At 43.6% G+C, this 15096-nt stretch overlaps 1 protein-coding gene across 2 annotated transcripts; it reads right to left on the reverse strand.

Moving 5' to 3' along the window:
• Positions 1–692: 692 nt before the first annotated feature.
• Positions 693–14866, reverse strand: LOC119464212 (uncharacterized). Of its 2 annotated transcripts, XM_049655826.1 has the most exons (6): positions 14574–14855; positions 12789–12869; positions 9728–9882; positions 5478–5708; positions 4021–4134; positions 693–1237 (listed from the first exon to the last, which is right to left on the reverse strand). In XM_049655826.1, the coding sequence occupies exons 1-6, from the start codon at positions 14766–14768 to the stop codon at positions 1063–1065; spliced, it is 951 nt and encodes a 316-aa protein (XP_049511783.1). In that variant the 5' UTR covers positions 14769–14855; the 3' UTR covers positions 693–1062. The 2 variants fall into 2 exon arrangements, with proteins under 2 accessions (XP_049511783.1, XP_049511784.1); XM_049655827.1 differs by lacking the exon at positions 4021–4134 and having other exon boundaries at positions 14574–14866.
• Between the last annotated feature and the right edge of the window lie 230 nt (positions 14867–15096).

A 15096-nucleotide genomic window follows, 5' to 3' on the forward strand; every position in this document is an offset into this window, starting at 1 on the left:
ACAGCGGCAGGCAGCGGATCCAACATTAAAAGCCCGTCTTACCAGCCCAGCGTCAAAGAAGGGCAGCGAACCCCGAGGCCAGGGAACGTGACACCCAATTTTGAGGGTACGACAAGCTTCACGTGCCTCCCTCTGTTCCCGGTGGTTCTCTAGGGAGCAAAAGTGTCCAGATCCGAGGCGTCGCCGTGTTTCAAGTTCTCCCGAGCGGCGGGGCCACAGTCGAGAGTCCAGCTGCCCTGGAAAATGAATTACGCGACCCGGCACGCCGAAGAACCGTGCGAGGAACACTTAAGGCGGAAACGCCTTAAGGGAGGTTCATTGTAGACTGCGCCATTGTAAAGGAAACAAGGAGACAGAGACAGCACCCGTTCCTGGTTGTAGATGTAGAGCCTTAGTGGTAGTGGCACATACCCACTCTGGAGGAATGGCCAATAACCGGGTAGTTCGATATAACAATGACACGTGCATAATATTGTGCATAATCAATATACATCACTCAATGACACGTGGGCCGGCTGTTTTATCCTACTAACTTCTACTGTCCACCATGTTCTGCCCACCCCAGCCCCTCATTTAATGTCCCTACCCGGGGGCTCTTGAGGTATTTAATAAATATATAATAAATAAATATATACATACATAAATAAACAAAAAAATAATTATAAAATAAAAAAATGGTCCAGTTCTGAATAAATAAAACTGCTTTATTTTGTAGCAAAACATTATGCCAGAACCCATCTCAGGATCACTGTCGATGTCAATGCAATTAGCATTGAAGCAACGTAGCGACACAAGTCAATTTTATTTATAGAAGGTATCAAACCGTGGCTAGGATGTATTTGCAATTACGGGCAATGACTGGCGTTGCCCAGAACATTAGCATGTCACACTACACTGGCTCATCAAGTATGTGAGCATCTCATAGAAAAATAAGGGAACTTGTGTACAGGTTCCAACCAGACACAGTCAGCCATTCGATGCTCATTCAGGTCTTGCATAAGTGCACTTGTAGAATTCATGGGTAACGCATGCGCATGTTTCATTGTATTAGCACCACAGGTGTCATAAAACACGGCCACTCAGTGATGAATAAAGTGTTGTCGAGTCATTGTTCAAATGTCGCAGAAGCAATGCCACACAATCCCTGCAGAGCTTGCACGACTCGTCCCACCGATTTTGGGAGGGAGACGTCTGAGAGTGCAAGTTTTCGAGAAACTTCACCAGTGCTTTTAGTATCCTGAAAAAAAGAAAAAAAAATTATTGAAAATATTACTGTCATGGCTCATTATTAGAGGTGAACAAATATTCTAAATTTCGAATAAGAATCAAATAATACTAGTTTTTGTTTTCCAATTCCTATTCGATTCTTGAACCTCATATTAGGAATTTCCGAAAATTGGAGTCTAGCTGTATACTATATATGGCATAAGAATGACTGCGGGCGCCTACACGGATAAATCACTTTGCAAGATCACTTAGAATGTCCATTGTTAATATAACTCAGCAGGAAATAGTTCACTGTTCCTCCAATGACTGCTCCGAAGGATTATGTTTCAGGAGGTGTGGTAGCTGCCTAGACGTACCAGTGTCTGAGCAAATGCATCGGTCAGTGTATAAACATTGCTGAGATATTTGATGCTGTCTTATCAAGGATGCTTCTTTTTGTCTGCAGATATACTGCTTCAGTTTATGCAAAGCGTTGCTCTGTTATATCAGTGGTTATAACCACGTTTGCATCACTAAATATATGCTTTCTTTCTTTTTTCTGAAATGGAGAAACATTCAGTTAAAAAATATTCGTATTTGATTCGTTAAAAATTTTGTTATTCCAGCACCCCTACTCACTGGTCAATATGTGATGCAATACACTACCTAACAGGTTGTTGCAGTAGCATAAGGTATCTGGAGGTACGTGAAAAAAAAGAAAACGCTTGGCACACCTATGCTATTTGCTAGAAAGAATGATGCCGATGTGACACACTGCACCACCTAATCGCCATTAGGTTCACACGACACACGATCATGCACTGGTCCCATGACCTATCACATGCTGCATGTGATCTCTCCTCCACTACCACTATCGCCATTATAACTTAATGTGCTTAATTAGTTCCGATTTCATAAGTCAGTTTTCAATGACCACATCAGCTCGTAGAGAGATTAAACTACTCCTGCGTGGAGTGTCAGCTAAAATCATTCCCTAATTACAGCGACAATGTTATAATGACTTTCCTTCTTTCCTAATGTGCTTTAGCAGCTGTTCGTAAATTTGCTAAGCCTCCTCTGAACAACCCCCAACCGGCATTGTTCCCATAGATACTGCACAGAGCACCCTGCAGTCCTGCAAGGCTTAGTCCTAGTATTAGCTGAAAAAGGTTTATAGAAATAGGTCTCTCTTATTATGCAGTCAACACTCGTTATAATGGTCGCATCGGACATGAAAATACCTTCATTATATCTGAGAGTCATTGTAAGTACGTATTTGTTACACGCCTATATCAGAGAGAAAAATTTTGTTTACCTTGTTATATCCTATAATTCTTTATATCTGTTTTCATTATTCAAGGTTCAAGTGTACTCCTACTATTTTGTGGACATGAAGATATGCACTGAATGTCTCTCCTGCTACTATGAAAGCAACAACCAGCACAACGCAGCATGTATAAAGTTCCCTTTATGGAGTACAATAGCTTTTTTTACCTCTGTCTTCGATAAAAATAAGCAACACATTTTCATACCCTTGGGATCAGAGACTTGCACAATGGCGCCCCCTAGTTTGGAAAAAGGGGGCGCTGCCTAACCTCCCGGCACTGCCCCTTCCCCATCGCCTCAACATTTTCCCCAGCTCACGCTAGCTGTACAGCAACCAGCTGTGAAGTTTTCAAGCGTCTCAAACGGGAGCTACAGGAAACTTGCACCTATTCTTCAGCTTGGTACACTTACTAAGGTGCACAGGACTCTTCCAAATGATCCCTCTTTTGTAGTCATATATGAGTATATATGAGTATATATGTATAGTAGTAGTGTAGTATATATATATGGTAGTAGTGTAGTATATATGAGTATATATGAGTATATGAGTATAAACCAGAAGCCACGAATAAACTGTGTACCCCTTAGCAAGCTACTGAACCCCCGTGCACACATAAGCTTATGATAAACAGGGGCACTTTAGGATGCTCACAGCCTATTGAAGAAAAGCTATGGGTGCTGCCATGTTCCGATACTAGAATGTGACAGGCATGTGTTTGTTTTACTGACAGAAGGTGTGAGGACCAGCCATGTGTGATTCCTGCTCATGACGAATCAGTCTGAAAAGCAGCTACCTGGCATGCCACGAACCGTCTTATAGAGCCTTTCACGGTGACCAGGGGTACCTATCTATACCTGGCCATTGGCAAACCTGCAACAAATACTTCAGTTTGGGTAAATTGGTGATCTACCCATACTTGGTTCACTACACATACTACTGAGGCAATCTTGGCAAAGATGCAGGGCTGGTAATTGCCTAATTTCTTTTTATTAGCCGCCTTTAAATAGCGCCTAAGCAGACGACCTGGTTGTTAGCAGATATGACGTAAATCTCAGCATGTCGCCTGCAAAATGTTTCAGTGCGACGTGGGCAGTGCCTAATCTCGGAGGTCATGCGAGGAGCCATGCGTCTGAGTCACGTGTCACTACTGGCAAGCGGTAATAGTGGCGTTTTCTTTTTTTTTCTTCGCAGTTTCATTATCACAAGTGACCTTTTGTGACCCTCGCACTTTTGTGACCCTTTTGTGATGAAACCACCCTGCACGAAGGCTGCGCCATACCTACATTATCTGAAACTAGGTTTTTTACATAGCCCCACATTTCGTTGCAGTTGGCCTTTAAACACGCGACCGACCAGCACAGATGATAGCACAAAAGATATACAAAGAAGCCAGATATGCTGTTTGTATATTTCTTGCCCCATCATCTGCACTGTTTTTCCTGTTGAACAAAAAACCAACCAGTCCAGCTAGCAACACTCCGGATTACCTTAGAAACTTGTCAAATTGCAACTCATCAAGCAACTCAGTGTCGTTGACTCGTCTGATGCAGCAGAAGATTATCCAGAGAGTTAACGAAATGCCATCGCACAGCACAGGCACACTGGAAAAAAATAAAAGTCATGCCAACAAACTTACTTTTGACAATCCCACAAATAACCTATTAGTCAAAATGACCACATTTAAATTATAATATACATTTAAAGCCCTACTTATTGATATGGTAGAGTTTTTATATAGCTGGTAGGCAGGAAGTACCCTGGTATAGCAGCCATTTTTAACGGCATTGCACTGATGCATTAAATAGGCTCGCTTGCTTAGAAAAAGAAAAAAAAAAAAAAACTGTCAGCCCTTTCACTGGAGTGGAGATGGAAGACCAGCGAAGCTGTACTATGGTGGGAATTGTGTATTTCCAATTATGACTATTAAGTGGTGATGGTGCAATTGGTTATTTGAACTATTAAAGAATAAGAAATATCTATGATCTGGTGGTTTAACCCGCCGTGGTTGCTCAGTGGCTATGGTGTTGGGCTGCTGAGCATGAGGTCGCGGGATAAAATCCCAGCCACGGCGGCTGCATTTCGATGGGGGCGAAATGCGAAAACGCCCGTGTACTTAGGTTTAGGTGCACGTTAAAGAACCCCAGGTGGTCCAAATCTCTGGAGTCCCCCACTACGGCGTGCCTCATAATCAGATCGTGGTTTTGGCACATTAAACCCCATACTTAAAATTAAGATCTGTGGTTTTCATTGATTTAGTGACCACAGGCACCATGGCCTTATGGTCGCTACGGTGCACCGCCATAGGTTGGCACGTTCTTCATAAACACGTCACCAATGCCGCGCGCGTTCGGTGCGAATGCGGGCAAAACACCGCCGCCGTTGACAACAGTTGTGCGTGTTGTTTGTATGACCGCACACAACCGCTGTGACACCTTTTTTTTATCCATAGGCCATGGCTCTGAATACACTGGCTACGTGACGGAACGGCTAAACGCCGTTGTCGACACTATTAGGGGAGAGGCGGGCGAGAGCCCAGAGAGAGTCAGCGGCACAGGCGGCAGAGGCCAGCAGGGCTGTGTGCATGTGCCGCAGTGGGAGAGCGGGCACGCACATGCACAGTCTAGGGTGCCTCAATGCCCTCCTCGCCCACCGCTCCCCTTCCACTGGGAAGAAGCATTTGCTCTGCCCCGTGCGTTCGCTCCCTGTGAAAGTGCGCGTCCCTCGCCCTCGCGCGCTTTCACTTGCACATACAGCATACGGACAATGAGAGTTTTTTTTCTATTGCCGGACGCGACCATCAAGGAGTGAGCCCTTAACAGCTTCGCTGTAAAAACAAAAAGAATACAAATGCATGTAGAATTTAAAAACTTGGGAGGGCAATAGCGTTGCAGTGGACATAAATAGGTTGATGATGACACAGGTGACGACAGCAACAACACCGCACCTTTCAAGGAGCCTCCTGAAGTTCTCTCGCCGGCGTGACCGTAACCCTCGCAAGTTCTGATTCTCCGCCCTCGAAGCCAGCGTGTCATTCAGTTGGTCCAGAGTGATGCAGGCCTCGTCACACATCCGTCTCAACAATGTCACAACCATGAGCTCTTTCCTGGGCCTGAACACTGTTGCAGGAGCACTGTCCGCCACAGACGTTCTCAGGAGCTCCAGATCTGCAAGGAGGCTAAGACAAAGTGCTCCTCGTATTGCCAGTGTTGATAGAAACAACAATGAAACACAATAATTTCCGGCTGCATTCAAATTACAGTGCAATACGCACAAAACCACTCATGATACCACAGATCACAACACGACGCTAGTAGTTATCAGGTGCATTAGCATTATCAAGTTCTGTTCTGGCTATATGCAACATATAGCATTGAACTTACAACAGCAATACTGCATATAGCAATCTACCATTTAATGGACCAGCCTTATGTAACACATGAACTACAGTTGGACAACGGCAATCATGGATCAACGGGATACTGATATAACAACCACTTTTTGGCATGTTCATTATGTTGGCGTAAGATAATAAAATCCTGGAACCCACCAACTCAAATGCTCTCAGGAAAATGCTATCAGGATCTCGGGAGTGGTCAGATGCACAGAATGGTTCCTTCAACTTCCACCAAGTGCATCATGAATGAGAACACTATAAGCATGCTCCTTCCAGAATCGCGCAACCTTTAAGTACGAGGCAAGGGGGTGAGGGGTGGAGGGGGCACCCTAGCATTCAAGCATGCCCAATTTAATGATTTACTTGCCAAAATGTGATCATTAAAAGAAGCGACAATGCTTAGAAGTACTGGGTACTTAAATGGACATCAGTATGCTATGTAACTGGAGCACTATTTTATAACATTCTATTTGATTTTCGATTCTTTTAAGCCTTCATCCTTGGCTCAAACGCCACTGCACCACTGCTATTGCTGGGATCAACCGCTTGGCATGAAACAAAAGAAGAATGGAGAACGAAATAAAATACAGGCCCAGTCCTCTATCAACACACTTCTACATTGTCCAGTCAGCTCGACAGGCACCTCATGGCTGCACTTATTGACAAAAAACCCAAGGCCAGCTAATTTAGGTGAATGTCAGTCTGCTTCCACAGCCAATACAGTGCACATTCTGGAAACCTTCTAACCCTCCATGCGTGTCGATACCGTGACAGCGCGACTGACAACAGTGCCATTGGCGATGGTGTGAATGCGCCCTGTGCGTCTGTATAATTGCTATCGCAATAAAAACTCTCTGGTTCCTGTAGGGGTTTCTCCTAAATTTTCCAGACCACACCCACATAGTGAGTGCATGGGAATGTGCTTTGCTGGCAACCTGATGCCAGTAGTCATCATCAATACATCACTGTGTCTAGAGTCACCGGAAAAAATTTAACAGTATCACATTTGTTTTCCGTGCGCCGCCGTCACAGTGATTGCGTCGCTTGTGTCATTTGACCTCTCACATTTCATATCCCTTCCAAGCGTTTTCGGTGTGCACATGTTCAACACGCAGCATGGACAGACTTTCAGCAGTACTTTGTCACTTTTTTCAATGAGTGCTAACACAGATGCCAGAAATTACCTCAGCATCATACCTGGTTGCTGCACTTTCGGGTGTAGCAACCAAAGGGAGCCTGGAAAGGCATTTTATTGTATTCTCGCATTCTGTGCAAGAAGGATGACTAAGAACGATGTTCTGCGTTGCTAATTGGCAGCAAGAACTTAACGTCCTCGAAGAACACAAACTGGTGCAAGGTGCATTAAAGTGAATAGCTTTTCTTTGCCTCTTTCGCGTGTTTTTGCGGTTGGTGGTGGTCGAACTTGCGATACGAAGGCACCGAGGGAAAGGGTGTGTGCTCTCGTGCAAATGAGTTGAAGGGGAGGGGCGAGATGGTGAGGAAGGGGGGGGAGTGGTGCTAACATTGTAAAACATCATGAATTGTTTCGGCACAATTATTTGTTCAGCAGTTAACTTATGCGCAGTCTGCCGGACAGTCACTCTCGCCAAACTGGAATTTTTTTCATGCAACCAGTAAACTTTACCTGCTCAGTTCATGCGACTCGCTCTGCGCAACACTGTTTTGAAAACAGCGTACAGCCTGTTACAGCATGATCTTGAATGCTTGAAGATTGCCAACCGGCATTACACCTCTAAATGACCTTTTACGTCGTTTTATGCCAACTACAGTGCAGTGAAAGCAGAGTAGTCCTTAAAAAATATAAGTGCCCAGTCTGCATACTATGTAATAATTGCGCTTTTGGCATCTGGTTTTCCCTCACCTTACAAACCTCCCCCCCCTAAAATAATTTTTTTTCAGTGTTAATTATCTGATTCAGATAAATGGTTTACACTGGAAGGAGCGCGATCACAAAAATGTAGAGAGGTTGGCTGCAAACAAACCACACCGCTGTTTATGTACTGGAAATATCAACAACACAATCTTCCAGAACACAGCAGCAGATCTGTAAATGCACTGCAAGTTGGCGATATCAAAGGAGCAAAAATAGATTAAAAAAAACACATAAGTACACGCATATTTACTTATGCTAGTATACAAAAATATGCTTACGTCTCGTCTGAATGAAATGCTGTTAATGAGTTGTTTACAACGCGGATCAAGTACTTCAAATGGCTCATTTCTTTGACAAAGCAACAAGAAGATGACAAGCATGCATTCACAAATAAAAAACGCCTGTGCAGAAACCATCGCCAATGATCGTCAATTAAACGAATAGCTGGAATGAGCGAGCAAGTGAGTGAGCAAGCTGCACGTCCCTCCCGTGCCTTCCTGCAACTTGGTTGTGCGAGAGCGTGTGACTCTTTCCTGAGCACAGTTGCAAGTCCGACCATCAACCACCACCAACCGCAGTCAACCATGAAAACAGGGAACAAGGCAATGAAAGCTATTCACTTTAAAATGCCGCTAAAAGCGGCATGCCAAGTTGCCGGCATGATAAGGCTGATAACGGCATAATAACGGCATGATAACGTGACGCACAAAAAAACCTACATAGGAAGATTATAGAAACCTACATAGGAAGCTTATAGATCCGATTATATAGATCAACCTGCTCAGCAGTAGGTAATGTTCACATTTGCTTGCTTGTGCACTTTGACGATGAGACGAAGCATGTGAATGAGTACTATGAAGGCAACCTGGAACACTGACTGCACACTCAATCAGCTGTCAAACTGCATTTTCAGTGCAAACACTACCTCAAGGCCCAGTGTGCAAGTGAACATTTTATATGAATTTACTGAACGCATGCAAGTACGCTGTCAGCTCCAGACATAGCAAACATAACACTTGACGCAATATTAGACCCATGAAGCGACGAAGAGACAACCATCGCCACACATTTCATACACAGTTCTGACACTTACCGCACACTTAGTTCATAAGCATCAATATCTGAGAATTACGTGTTATATCCATTTGAAGAAACATAAAGAAGTATTCCAGTTCCGCTGAATGCAACAAGAGAACCAGACGCAATAAACTCAGTCTGTTGCCCAATGCGCACCAGCAGTGCGTTGGTGGTCTAAAAGGGATATGGCTGCTGCTGCCCAATGTTGCCGCCATGCCGCATACCTTTGCAGTACTCTGACATTTTTTCCAATGACTCTGATTGTGCCTGGTCTGGTCTAGGCTTGCCGGAAGGCTGGTCTAGCATTGCCGGTTTTGTCAGTGGATTTGATCAACTGATCACACACTACAAAATCCATGCTAGTAGAAATCACACTATTGAGCTCGTGCACAAGTTTCCAGTGCTACATGTTTCTTAATGCTGACCAACCAGTATGCCAAACTGTTGTTATCTTTCATAGCCCTGGTGAAAACTGAACTAAAACTGGCCCATTAGATCACTGAGCAGAAAGACTGGACACCAGGAAACTAGAAGGCGCAACTATTAAGTCAGTATGTATGAAACCCAATGCTTCTGTACAGGGTCTGACGACAGATGCTAGTTGCATGCACACGAGTTAGGTCTTTCATGCTTGGTGGTCTACAGTGCCAAGACTGTCCAGCAGGCATTGCCAACAGGCATAAAATCATCAGATTTTTATAATAATAATAATACTAAACCATAAGGGGACTCACAACTAGCACTCAAAGAGGCAGTCGATGTGAGCTAAGTATTACTCAAAGACGGTAGGCCTGAACCCATATGAGTGCAGCAGTCAGAGTAAGCAGACCTTGAATTCCCGCTTCTCAGTAGTTCTATATTCCACTTCTCGCCCAGAAGATGGATACAGGTATCCATCTCGCCAATCTTCTGGTTCGCTATTGTGCCTTCACCAATTACTCGGTTTGTGCAAAGGTGATGCAGCTTGTGGATGGCCTCTTGTACCTGTAGAATTTCAACATGTCTGTTAAGCCAAATTTGAGGCGTCTCACTGTTAATGAATTGATAGATTTTTTTTAAATACTATTAAATTTTAAGAAATAATTATAATTATCAGATACTTTACAAGTTATTTATTCATAGGAAAAATAATTTTTAGAGAAATTTTAAGCGCACAGGCCATATGCATGGCTGAGTTTCTGCAGTGAACATTTCTATTGGGGAGACAGAGTGCGATCCCAGGAGGTAATTTGACCGCATGTGTCCCTCCTCTATCACTTCCTTTCACCAATAATTCAATTCATTTTAATTCAAACCTATAGGCAAAACATATATCAAAATAAATATACACAGAGTATTATATACAGAAAGACGTCCCAAAGCAGAAAGTGTGAGATCTCCTAAGTATGACTACTGATAAGCACAAAATACTGGGTGCCTTTTTAAACTAAAAAGAACTGTTAAAAATCTTAAATTAAATTCTGGGGTTTTAATTGCCAAAACCACGATTTCATTATGAGGCACATCGTAGTGGGGGACTCTGGATTAATTTGGCCACCTGGGGTTCTTTAATGTGTCCCCAATGCACGGGACATGGGCATTTTTACATTTTGCCCACCATCAAAATACGGCCGCCACGGCCGGGATTTGATCTCGCAATCTTGTGCTTGGCAGCACAAAACTGTAGCCGCTAAGCCACCACGGTGGGTAATTGTTAAAAATCTCCTACAGCACAATCCTAATTCTTGAGCTGGATTACTCGAAGAGGCGGACATCATTGGCACGAGAAATCAATATGCATAACCAATTAACACAATTCACTAATTAACTTTTAATTAGATACTTTATGGTACATATTGCAATTTATGAATTGTAGCCGGTGAGATTACAAGGCGTACCTGTTTGAAACGAATATTCAGGATGATGCCAGCTTCGAGACAATCGATCATTCTCAAATTGTGCAACGAAATACGTTCCAGTTACTTTTGTGCTTTAATGCGTAAAACGGCATTTTGTTAAAAAAATAAGTGGAACAACTATGCATTCTTACCACAGGTTTGATGGCACATCTCGAACCCAGTGCTCTCCTCAGAATTTGTTTCAAGTGGATAGGCCTTGCAAGAACACCGGCTACAATTCATAAATTGCAATATGTGCCACAAAATAATTAACTAAGAACTGAATTACTTATTTTGTGTTAATTTGCCAATTATGCATATCAATTCCTTGTGCATATAACATCTGTCAAGGACTACAATTATGCTATATGCCTCAGGCGATCTTTAAAAATATTGTACAGTCTAAAAAACACTCTGTATTCATCATGCGTTTGATTTATGGGGTTTAACATCCCTGTACTAGGGCCATAATAGACGCCAGTAGTAGGAGGCCCTGGATTAATTTTGACCACCTGGAATTCTGTAACATGTGCCTAAAGCTAAGCACACGAGCATTCTTGCATAGTGCCCCCACTGAAATGTGGTCGCTGTGGCCGGAAACCAAACCTCAAACAAATTTAACAAGTCCTTTCCAGTGACTGACCTGTATACGCAGATTGAACTAGCTCAGCATGTAAGAACATGTTATTGAGCTAGTTGGTGCATGATAGTAAAGTAAGTAGATTCTTGCACGAAACAGATGATCACAAAAGGAGCGCCCAAGTAGACAGGACGGAAGCTCTCCTGTCTATGTGTGTATCCCTTTTATGGCCTGTTTTGGGCAAGAATCTACTTATTTACTGTACCCGCATAGACATACGCCGGAAGCTGCAGATGCAATGCTGATGTTGAGATCTCGCGACATTGTGTCCAACCAACGTGAGCGAAATATTTACTGCGATGATGGACTGCATTTCAAAATGTTTACTTTGATGACTTCAAGTGCAACTGTGGATTTCTGCCCGAATAAACACAGCTCTTTTCACAATTTCCGCCAGCACTTGAGCCAGCAGGACCGAATTCATGAGTTTTATCAAAATATAAAGGGCATGAGAAGCCAGAACTAAGCATTCTTTAGGTGCATGTAGAAGTTGCAAAAATTTTTCAGGATTGCGCAAAGAAGGGCCAAATGCCCAGCGTCGCAAATTCCCAAGACAGCGATTTCAAGTTATAGGACGGCGCAACAAATTTTTCCAATTTAGTCTGTCAATGTCGATGTAAAAGACAGAGAAACCATATGTTTGACATTTTTTGTGCGACTACAAAATAAATTGGGTAGTAAGGGGATAAAGCTCAGCATTGCAACCATTGTCATCATACAGATGGCAAGAAATGTGAGCATACCGTAACATGCTTATCATAACCTTTTGTAGAATGTGCTTACCATTATGATCATATCATAATGCAATCATAATGTGCTTTACACAGTCAATGTAGCAAAGAAGAAAGTACTCAGACAGGTAAAAAAATTTCCGACAGAACCCATCGCACGGTGACTGTCGACTGTTAATGCGATTAGCATTCAAGCAATGTAGCGACACATTGTATTGCTGAAGAGACCCTTATTTACATCAAAAGTGGGGGAACTAGATTAAGAATGTTACTAATCGCAATAATGCACCCACGTGTCACAGAACCACCATAGATGCTACAAAGGTGATGCCACTTCAGAGGCCACAAAGAAAGCTGCACTAAACGTGGCCTCTCAACCGTGACTCGTTTTGTTCCACTGGCACTGTAGAATTGGAGTTCAGCATACCTGACTTCGAATGAACTGTGGCGTGATTGCATAGGCATTTATTTGAATTTTAATTGTCAGCTAAAAGAGCATGTATGTTCTCATTTTTATAAGCCAGACGTGCATCTGTGGAGTGTGCTCGCAGCAAGCTGATAAAGGTTCGAAAGAAAGAAAGGTACCAGCACCAAAGTGGAGGCTAAGAATGCTATCGCATCGAAAAATAAATAATGCAATACCTTTCTCCACAGAAGCTGAGTAGGGTGAAAGTGCGCCCGATAGCTGTTTGACACTTTCCTTAATACTGCAGCATACTCATTCTGAAAGGGAGAGAAGCAGCTCCATTGGTCAAGCTTAAGGATGTCTTGCACTCTGCACTGCAAAGAATTGTTCATCCTTAGGGGAAATGCCTTGCTAGTGTTCGAGTCGTACGTTTTCACTCAAGTTTAACAGCAAGATAGCATTCTTTGGTTGAAATCCTCCAATAATTTGATTGATTAATTGATTTGATTGATTGAGTGGTTGGGTTTAACACACTGAAGCAACACTGAGCCTATGAGAGCTGCCATAGGGGAAGGCTTCGGATTAATTTTGACCACCTTGACTTCCTCAACGTGCACACAGATATAAGTACACAAGCCTTCTTGCACTTTGTCCCCATTGAAATGCGGCAGTGGCGGCAAGGAATCAAACTCTAAATCTCATGCTGCATACGACGATGGTTCTTCATTGTTTTTGGGAGAAAGCAGCCAAGCAAAGATGCCAAGTTCTTCACTGAGAGATGTGGACAAAGAAGAAAATGCAATCTTGCTGCAAAATTTGAGTGCAAACGAACCAGTAGTACGCTCTCAACCTTGATATGAAATACACTTCGAGTAAAAATGCAGGTCACTGTGTAAGGAACTATTGGTCCTTAATGCAAGCAGTGCACTATGGCTTCAGCACAAGTCGTGAAGTCATAAGTGTCAGTCACTGCATTATGTCGGGAAGCAGTTGATATGTGCGGGCTTGCCACATGCTAGCTCTATCTATTACAATTATAATGTATGGAGTCATCATTACATCCAATCACGTACGCTGCTTTCAAATTTTCAGATCTTAACACGTGATGCAGTAATTTTAATCCGACAGCACACAAGAGCTAGGAAATTAGGTTCAATGCATTACAACATTGTATCCCCTTTATGCCATTCTGCCAGGTACACTGTTTGTCACCAGATGGGCGGGTGTCGTCAGGCAGTGGAGCCTCTAGCCTACCCCCTCAAGTGGCGATGCATGCTGTATATACAATGTTGAATGTTGTGGGGTCTCATACGTGCTCTTGGGACAAAGGAACGACAACACAGTGGTGCAAACAAACAAAGGGGCATTTATTGCGCCTTTCATACACTAATGCACGCTAGCCGAATTACTACCAATAGAACATTCACATGGGTGCGCGACAAATCAAGGAAGTCCAACTCACCGCGACCCGATAGTGAGCGAATATGTTCACCCCATGCTGTGACACCATCGCCTAGTCGTTCACGTGTACGGTCACGTGAACGGTGGCGCGTTCGAACGATCCGTGTTCGTCCATACCGTTGTCCTGCTCTTAGCCTCGCGAGATGGTCTCGCGAAGTGGGCCGGCGCACGCGCAAAGCGTTTGTGCGTGTTGGTCGCCGATCCCAAGTAAAGAGGAAGCGCCTTTAACCTTTATCTCCCAAGTCACCCCGCCGTTCGGTGGCGTTAGCATCGCGACACTCGCGTTATCTCTCGCAACACGCCGCAACCACTACGACCACCTCTGGCGCTTAGCCACGCGGAGAAGCCGGACTACAGGAGACGCGAGCTATGCGGAGAAAACAACATCAGGGGACACGCAAGAGTCGCGCATTCTCACAATGTAAAGGTGAGATTCAATAAAATTCAATTCGGCTGCCTGTCTGTTACACTGTCGTCCCCATCATGCCACCACTTCATCCTCAGCTTACCACATGATGATGACGATAATGTCGTGGGTGAAGAAAAACAAAACTGCTCACCAGTGCCACAGTGGACAGGATCGAGCTCATGCCTCTGTACAGCCGTACAGAGTGGTTCACTGTTAAGAACACTTGAGTGTAAAGCACACCCAGATTTTCCTCTCTCGCAGGAGTACAATTGCCTAGATTTTCAGCAGATAACTCCTGGTTGGCAGTTTTGACTCCTTTCGACACACCTGTGCAACGCACTGACATTGCTTCCACCGCCACTTGCAGCTAGGGTGGCTGCAAAGTAAGAGTCGCACATTTGAGTGTTCCCTTTAGCAGTGGACCACACTGTACATGCTCAATATATGAGGAATGTTCATAAAGTTTGTATTATCAGTAGCATAAACTTGGAACAAAGATACATGAGAGGTCTCAAAATGAGTGCTTGTCTTTGTAGTTTAAGCGCAAAAAATTAAATTCTGGGTTTTTGCTTGCCAAATTTAACCATGATTTGATTATGAGGCATGCTGTAGTGAGGGACTCCGGATTAATTTTGACCGCCTGGGGTTCTTTAACATGCACCCAATGCATGGTA

Source organism: Dermacentor silvarum, chromosome 9 (genome assembly GCF_013339745.2).
Source record: "Dermacentor silvarum isolate Dsil-2018 chromosome 9, BIME_Dsil_1.4, whole genome shotgun sequence".
NCBI classification, from domain to species: Eukaryota; Metazoa; Arthropoda; class Arachnida; order Ixodida; family Ixodidae; genus Dermacentor; species Dermacentor silvarum.

Coding starts and splice junctions, on each gene's coding strand:
- LOC119464212 (XM_049655826.1), bottom strand. CDS start 14,768: ATGTCAGTGCGTTGCACAGGTGTGTCGAAAGGAGTCAAAACTGCCAAC. Junction 12,870..14,573: donor TCCTGTCCACTGTGGCACTG/GTGAGCAGTTTT, acceptor TCTCCCTTTCAG/AATGAGTATGCTGCAGTATT. Junction 5,709..9,727: donor CTGAGAAGCGGGAATTCAAG/GTCTGCTTACTC, acceptor ACTTTGTCTTAG/CCTCCTTGCAGATCTGGAGC.